At 38.9% G+C, this 8,485-nt stretch overlaps 1 protein-coding gene across 1 annotated transcript in view; it reads left to right on the top strand.

The window, feature by feature from the left end:
* The first annotated feature begins 903 nt into the window (after positions 1-903).
* Positions 904-8,485, top strand: part of Nars2 (asparaginyl-tRNA synthetase 2, mitochondrial (putative)) — a 107,280-nt gene continuing 99,698 nt past the window's right edge. Inside the window, exons 1-3 of the mRNA XM_013014133.1 lie at positions 904-1,114; positions 4,946-5,055; positions 7,463-7,583. Of these exons, the coding sequence (XP_012869587.1) occupies positions 974-1,114; positions 4,946-5,055; positions 7,463-7,583 (372 nt within the window). The 5' untranslated portion in view covers positions 904-973. The remainder of the gene's footprint in view (positions 1,115-4,945; positions 5,056-7,462; positions 7,584-8,485) is intronic.

The raw sequence follows: 8,485 nt of genomic DNA, 5'->3' as shown, positions 1-8,485 counted from the left end.
TTCACACATATAATATGGCTAGAACTCTAAATGAATCCCAAATGAGAGGGTTCAAAAACAAGTCCCTGGCTGGCAGAGTAATCTCACAGTTGGAGACTAGTTAGGGGAAAAAAAATGTATGGAGACTCTAGTTCAAAGAAGATCGGTGTGGTGATGATACTTGTCTGTAATCTCAGCTATGCTGCAGCAGGCGTAGGTAGGAGGATTTGGGTTGGAGGCTTGCTTGGGCAAAAAGCAAGAGACTCTATCCTAAAAAAAAAAAAAAATAACAGAAGGAGAAAGGGCTGGGATGGCCATGATTCAATTGACTTGAAGCCCTAAGTACTGCAAATTGAAACCTAGCACTGGAAATTTAAAAGAAAAACAATGAACTTCATCTATACATTTCTCTTTTTTTGGTCGGTCGTGGGGCTTGAACTCGATCCCCCTGGAAGCTGAAGGAACTCCAACCTCTTGAATGTCATCCTAAGTGTGTGTTCCCCTTCCCCCCTCCAGGGTTAGGTCGCTCGGCAGAAAACACCCTAAGCCGGGGTTGTACCTTAGCTCCTCCCACCGCAGCTTGTGGCCCCTCCCACCACCCCGCCCCGCCTCCTTAGCTCCGGGACCAAAGGACGCACGCACGCTTGGTTTTAACCTCCTCCTAGCGTGTTGATGACGTAGTGACGTCGGCGTGCTGACGTAAGGCCGGCGACGGCGTCTGTTGCAGCCCAGGCGCAGGTTTTGCTTTAACTTTGCTGCTGTTGGTCTCTGGTCACTGAGGCGCGTGGTTTCTTCTTGCTGTGGCTCAGTGTTCTGGCTCGGTTCCTCCCTGTTGGGAAGAGAGAAACGGAGGAGAGGTCCTGTGGGGGACCAAGCGCGCGGCCCGTAGGAGGGGAGCCCCGGCCAGGCAGGACCCCTGCTGCAGGGAGCGGGCCCGCGGGGGCAGCGCTGGGGCCGTGCTGGGTTTGACCTGCAGAGCCCCGGAGGCCGCGCTATGCTCGGGGCCCGAGGCCTGCTCCGAGCCCTGCGCTCCTGCTCCACTGTTTCCTGCCCGAGGCCGAGAGCGTCTGTCAAACTGAGCGTGCGGGACGCCCTCAGGTCCCACGGCGCCCTTGGGGAGCGCGTTAAGGTCCAGGTGGGTGTGCGCAAAAGGTTTTTCCTTCCCTCCCTCCCCTTCTTTTTAAATGGCACATCCACATCTTAAGGACCCGCTAGGAAAAGTTAGAAAATGTAGGCAACGCAGGAGGCCGCACTTCCCCATTTCCCAGAACTTCTTAAAATTGTTCTGAGGACTATAAAGGATAGGTTTTCGGTTTTCATGATGCTAGGGAGCAGTACTTGTAGACTTTTGTTGATCCTACAGAAAAAGAGATGAGCGGGGGAAAAAATCCTCTTTTTTGTCTCTTCAGAATGTCCTCTTCTGAAAGTGTTTTATCATCCCAGCTCCTAACCCTGGGAAACAGAAAGCGTCCTACGTGACTTGCCCAAAGATAACTCAGTCCACTAAACTATGCCTTTTGTTCGACTATTGACCACCTCTGCCTATGGTGAGGCTTGCATGTCAATTTGTTTCAATAAATTAGGAGAAAGGTGTGGAATGTGTAACACTGTGAAGGAGCTCTGGATGGGAGCTGCCTAGGTTTAAGTCTGTCCCACCAAATAGCTTGTTTGGTCTGACACTTTCAGTGCCCTAAATCTTAGTTTCTTCTTAGAAGGAAAACGGACAAGATAGTCCGTACTTCCTACTTCGAGTCGTAAAAATTTAATGGAATAATGGTACAAGATGTTTCCATCAATTACCTATTTGCTACATGTACGCTGCTATTATTTCTCCTGCTCGTAACATTTGTAGCTGTTCCACCTAAAAGATTCACCCTGGAAGGAGCAGATTAAGCAAAAGGGAGGAGAGGGGATTGACTGCTGAAACGTGGACTTAGTGTTTTTATTTATCCTTGCTGTTTAGTATAACCAGTTCTCCTCCTCTTTGCCTGTATTTGGGTTTCATTTTTTTTTTCTGTGATCCAAATCAGAACATTTGGTATTGTTCATTTGGTATTCAGGAATGTTTCCTTTTGTCAGGATTCAAAGATGAACAGAATCTATTGCCCAGACTAGAGTCATTCATTTTGTACTTTGCAGTCTTAATATGATATTTACCAGACATTTGTACCTCTGAACCTTTGATTGGACTAAATCAAGACGTGCTGTAAATGTAAAATACATAATTTTGAAGAGCAAAAAAAAAAGTAAAATATCTACTACTTTTTTGTACCAGTACCAGGGCTTTAAATCAGGGCTTCATACTTGCACTTGGCTTGTTTGCTCACTTAAGTGCTGGCAAACCTCCAATGCAGCATTTTGTTGATTAATTGTAATAGCCTCACAGACTTTTTTGCGTGGGCTGGATTCCAATTGAGATCCTCCAGGTCTCTGCCTCCTGAATAGTAACTAGGATTACAGGCATAAGCCACCAGCACCCAGATTAATATATTTTTATATTAGTTATGTGTTGATATATTGTGGGAGAAATTAGTGAACTATATTAGTTTCACCTAGATTTACCTTTAATGTGGCTACTAAAACCTATAAAATTCTATAAATATAATTCCAGGTCCCCAGAAGGCAGATATAGGAGGATGAAGGTTCAAGGCTAGCCTAAGCAGAGTTAATGAGACTTTCTTAGCAAGCTGGCATGGTGCTACAGACCTGTAATCCTACTACTTGGATTGCAGTCTGAAGCTGACTTAAGCAGAAGTGGGATAGCCTATATGAAAAACAAACTGAAGCCAAAGCTCAAGTGTTAGAGAACTGGAGCCCTTGAGTTGAAACCCCAATACCATTAAACAACAGCAACCATATAGCTCACATACTTCTGGTGGGCAGCCCTAATCAACAGCAGTTTGATTATCATTAGGACTATAAATAAAGAACTAAGAGAAAGTAGAGAGAATTGCTGAACTATGTGAGGTCAAAGAAGACTTCTTTCATGAGGTGACATTTCAGCTGAGTCCCTAAGCAGAGTGACTGAAGATGTATTATAGCATCAGAATTTGTCATACCAGTCTTTACCCCCTGGGTTGGGAACAGCATTCCAGGACACCTTGTGGATAAGAATGTGAAGTTTGAAGTAATAACTGTATTTGAATCCAATTGTAGCATTTGGAAACTGACCTAACCACTTTCTAAATATTGTTATCTTTTTTTTAAGATTTATTCTTCAAATAATTGTACAAGGGGTAAATGTTTATTTCATAAGTGATAATAATCATTTAGCTCTTGTGAGGATTAAAAGACATAATTTATTTTTAAAAAGTAATAAATGTTTTTCTAACAAGTAAAAATAAGAGTGGTAGTTTGGAAATTACTGTTGATTGCACATTCCCCAAAGGCCTTATAAAATTCCTTGACCATAAGGCTGAGGCAGTTTCTACTTAATTCTCTGCAAGTCTGGCAAAAGATCAATGATTTTTAAAGGAAAAAAAAAAAAGGTATGGGCACAGATTGGACTCTACCATTCACCTGCAGTGACTTTTAACATGTTTTTAAAAATTTCTCTGAGCCTTGGTTTCCTCACTTATAAAATGGGTATGATGATTCTTAGAACTGCCATCAGAAGGAAATGAGTCAGTGTATGATGACAGTGAAACAGTTTTTACATTTTGCATGCTTAATACATGGTAGCTGTTCTTTCACTGAAAAATATTATAGGTTGTCATCTATTATGGGCCTAGCAATACACTTCAAAACAAGTGAACATGTTTCTTTCCCTTAAAGCATTGCATACATTTTAATACAAATACTTTGATAATAGTATCTACAGGTTATGGCCAGAACACAGAGGAGGCAATATAATGAGTATGGTTGTTGTTTGTTTTTGAGGCAGGACCTTGCTATATAGCTCAGGCTAGCAACCTTCCTGTCTTTCCTTCCTAAATTCTGGAGTAACAGGTGTATGCCCAACATATCAAGAGGTTTTTCTTTGTAGAGTCATGTTTTCCCGAAGCATGTGTTATGGTGAATGTCTATCAGTATTCATTTTGCTTTGCAGTTATGAGCTGCTTTCAGTTTTTGTGTCTGCTAGAAAAACATTATCCTCTCTTAGATCCTATGCTAGCTAAAATTTAGTTGACTATATCTGAGAGCTGTTTTTCTGTGTTACTGGTCTGCTTGATGATACCTCATTTGTACTGATATGTACTTGTCACTTAGTTAAGTCACTTAACATTAATTTTGAGAGTTTGTATATATTACTTAATGTTTATTTATAATGAGATGATTTTTGAGAGCTTGTGAGTGGAAAGAGAGATACTTGTAAAAGGAACAAAATCTTGATATTTCTCATATGTACTGCATAATCTCCTTTTAGAGGTTTTTAGTTTGTTTGTTGTTGGTCGTGGGGCCTGAACTCTGGGTGCTGTCCCTCAGCTCTTCAGCTCAAGGCTAGCACTCTACCACTTGAGCCACAGCACCACTGCCAGCTTTTTCTGTTTATGTGGTGCTGAGGAATCAAACCCATGGCCTCATGCATGCTAGGCAAGCACTCTACCACTGAGCCAGCCCCCTTTTAGAGATTTTATATAAGGAGAAGGGCACCAAATTATAAATCTTATTCTTTGTAATTTGGATGGAAGGAGAGAAAAACACCTCAGAAAAGCCAATTGAAGGGATTAGTTACATGAATTAGGTTCATCAACTTGATGGAACATTTGACATCAAATTTGATCATTCAAATACAAAATGATGAGGTTTATTTAGAACATGCAACAAAAGATAGAATGCCAAAGTATGTATCTTACTGTGATAAGAATCATGTATACTTGTGTATGCATATGAATAAACTAAAAGTACTTCACTGATGTAGTTAAAGATTTTTGAGTACATTTTTTATTTAGTCTGCTTTTTGTAATAAAAATGTAAAATATTTATGTGTTTTAAATTCACATTTAGAAATATTTCCCTTCTTTAGGGATGGATTCGCTCAACACGATCCCAGAAGGAAGTCCTGTTCCTACATATAAATGATGGATCCTCTTTGGAAAGCCTGCAAGTTGTTGCTGATTCAAGCTTTGACAATAGGTAAGTTTGTTTGTTTTCAAGACTTCTTTGTTTTTCTTTTTTCCTTTCCTAGTGTTCCTCACCTCTATAATCCAGTGTTCACTTGTTCCCTGAGTTATCTTTCTAAACAAATCTGAAATATAGCGAGTAAGGTAATGAGTACATTTCCTATAGAGCATTGTTACCCCCTCCTGTGTGTGTGTTTTCTTTTTAACCTGTCTTTTATAGTTAAGTTCAAGCATCATCTCTGTTCCCATTCTTGACTGTTGCAGGTGCTCCCCATTGCTCCCATAGCATCCTGTGCCCACTTTTGTCATATGTAACTGGTTGATAATCAGTTGTATTCTTTCTTGGATTACTTTTGAGTACCCATTCTTTAGATTCTTGAGGTTAGGAATGGTAGCGTCTCATTCATTCTTCTATTCTTGGCCTTTGGCCAAGTGCTGACAAATTGCTTGTTTGTTGAATAAATGAAAGAAGATTTTTTGGTCTCATTCATCAAATGTTAAATTGACAACATTTTGTGTTAGGGTGTAATCTCCAGGGAGCAGAACATGAATTTGTTAGAATAAGAGTGCTTTGCTATTCCAAGGATTGTTAGGATTAATACTATCTACATATTATTTAGATTCAGAATCTCAGATTATTTGGTTGGTTGGGCAGAAAAATAGAAGACTGTTCCGATATAATAGCAACCTTAAAAGAAAAGTTTGTAGTTTTTCTGAAGTTAGCTATCAGTATAGTAATCACGTAGGTAGGTCTAATGGTACCTAATTTTTGGATGTTCTAAAGAATGGCTGCCTGTCTCTGAGTTATTCTTTTCCAGGGCCCCCAGGGGAAATTCATGTATGTCACATAGTACATACTTTTTTTTAAAAAAGTACCTTCTCTTAAAAATACCTTCTCAGGCTTGGTGAAAGCATAGCAGGATATTTTTCCTTAATACAACTGAAGAGTGGAGAAGCTTAGTTACATAAATTATATAAGAATACATTTAGCTGGGTGTCAGTGGTTCACTCCTATAATCATAATCATTTAGGAGACTGAGATCTTGTTGAGGTTCGAAGCTAGCCTGGACAGAAAAGTTCTCAAGAGGGGGCTGGGAAGGTGGCTCAGTGGTAGAGTGCTTGCTTGTCTTGTATGCATGAGGCCCTGGGTTCGATTCCTCAACACCCCATAAGCAAAAAGATAAAAGCCGGAAGTGGCACTGTGGCTCAAGTGGTAGAGCGCTAGCCTTGAGCTGAAGAGTTGAGGGACAGCGCCCAGGCCCAGAGTTCAGGCCCCACAACTGGACCCCCCCAAAAAAAGAAAAGTTCTCAAGACTCCATCTCCACTTGGAGGTGTGGTTCCAGTGAACAAATAAACTGAATGAGAGTATGAGACACTACAATGAAAGAAACAACATAAATGGAAGCAACATATATTGAATGAGGAATGTCTTGACATTATTTAATACAATTTATTGTATTACTCATAATATTTCCATATGGCTTATTAAATACCCTATTTATTGTAATTAAGAAATTACAATATTATAGTGAGAATGGATATATAATCATTCCAGCTTCTAATAGATAGTCTTAAACAGATGTGTATTACTTTTTATAGTAGTCATGCCGTTGTTAACTTCAACTAGATTTGTTAACTGGAACGTAGTGTATATGTATGTGCACAGACCATCAGCTATCTTAAATAAAACAGCAACAACTACAAAAAAAAAAAACATTAAAAATGTGATGTGCTAGCCAGGCACATCACAGGCTTACATCTATAATCCTAGTTACTCAAGAAGCTGAGATATGAGGGTCATGGTTCAAAGACAGCCAAGGCAGGAAAGTCCATGAGACTCTTATCTCCAACTAACCACCAGAAAACTGGAAGTGGTGCTGTGGTTCAAAGTGGTAGAGTGCTAGATTTGCTAGAAAAGCTCAAGGACAGTGTCTAGGCCAAGTTCAAGCCCCATGACTGCCTTAAAAAAAAAAAAAATGTGAGTTAGTGTGGTGCCACACAATCTCAGCACTTGGAAGGCTGAGAGAGCAGGCTTGCAAGTTTGAAACCAGACTAGGCCATGTAGTTAGACCTTGTCTCGAAACATAGAAAGGAAAAATATTATAGAGCATTTCCATCTACTTATTGCCCAGTTTTCTCAATGATAACACCTTGTTATAGCATGTTATATTAGATAAGAATACCTATGTAACCTTTTAATCCCAGACACCTGTATACAAAGTCTTAACTCTTGCTACTATTTTAAACTTTAAAGCGTTCATTTTTACAATTCTGGTATACAATAGAGCACCCATAGATTCTAAAGTCTGTTTAATGGAGGATAAATATTTCTCTCATTAAGTGTTTTAAATATTTAGGAAGATTTGTATTGAAATGATGGTTACAAATAATGACTTTTTTGTTGTTGTTGTTATTATAGAGAATTGACTTTTGGGAGTTCTGTGGAAGTCCAGGGGCAGTTGGTAAAAAGTCCAGCCAAAAGACAAAATGTGGAATTAAAAGCAGAAAAAATTGAAGTTATTGGAAATTGTGATGCCAAGGTATGCTTATACTTTTGTGGAAGCTGTCTGGGTTTAGTTTAAAACATTAACAGTCCATTTTTTGTTTCAATTATAACTTCCCTAATCAATAAAATGGACTATAGATCCTTTAGAGACAATAGCAAAATTTGTATATGGCCTTAGTCTTATGAGTAAGACCTAAGTACTAATTGTGCATCTTTTAGTGCTTGTCACATTTGAAACTTGCTACTTTTTAAAGCCAGTCAGCCACAATGGCAGCTATACCAGGAAAGGCCATTTCAGTTTTACTTTCTCAGGAAAGCTAGAAATTATTTTCATCATCTAGAACTGATCATACAGTATTGCTACCATTGGCTACTTGTGTTAAAACAATTAAAGCTAAATAAGGAATCCAGTACTTCATTGGCATTTACTGCCCAAATTGTGGTTATTGGCTACTACATTGTGTAGTGCGACAGAGTATTTCCATCCATCATAAAAGCTTTATTAGATGGTGCTAATCTAAAATGTAATCATTTTGGTGAATAGAGGTAAGAAATTTATACCTGCTTTTTCAAGGCTCTGCTGTAAAAGCTATATTTTTATAAGCAAGATGAAAAGGGTAGAGAGAATTTTTTTTAAGTTCACTTGTCTTAGATTTACAGTGATGAAAATGAGGCCATCAAGTGAAATGACTTGTCTATAGTTCTCAGATAGCAGCACCCCTGAAACTTATCACTTTTCTATGTCTTTGCTATAATTGTCCTCCAATATAAGGGAATTTACATCATTTCAGTCCATTTTCAGTTCTTTTGGAATAAGAGGAAAAAATAAATGTAAGGAAATAAGAGAGAAAAATGAAGTAATTTTCTGGTGTCATTTTGAGTAATTTTCTAAGAAATTCTAATCTACTTTAAATCAGAAATAAGGTTCTAAAATTT

This window comes from Dipodomys ordii, unplaced genomic scaffold (genome assembly GCF_000151885.1).
Source record: "Dipodomys ordii isolate 6190 unplaced genomic scaffold, Dord_2.0 Scaffold22, whole genome shotgun sequence".
Lineage (NCBI taxonomy): Eukaryota > Metazoa > Chordata > Mammalia > Rodentia > Heteromyidae > Dipodomys > Dipodomys ordii.
The sequence above is the reverse complement of the archived record's forward strand: the minus strand, read 5'-3'. Positions and strand labels throughout refer to the sequence as shown.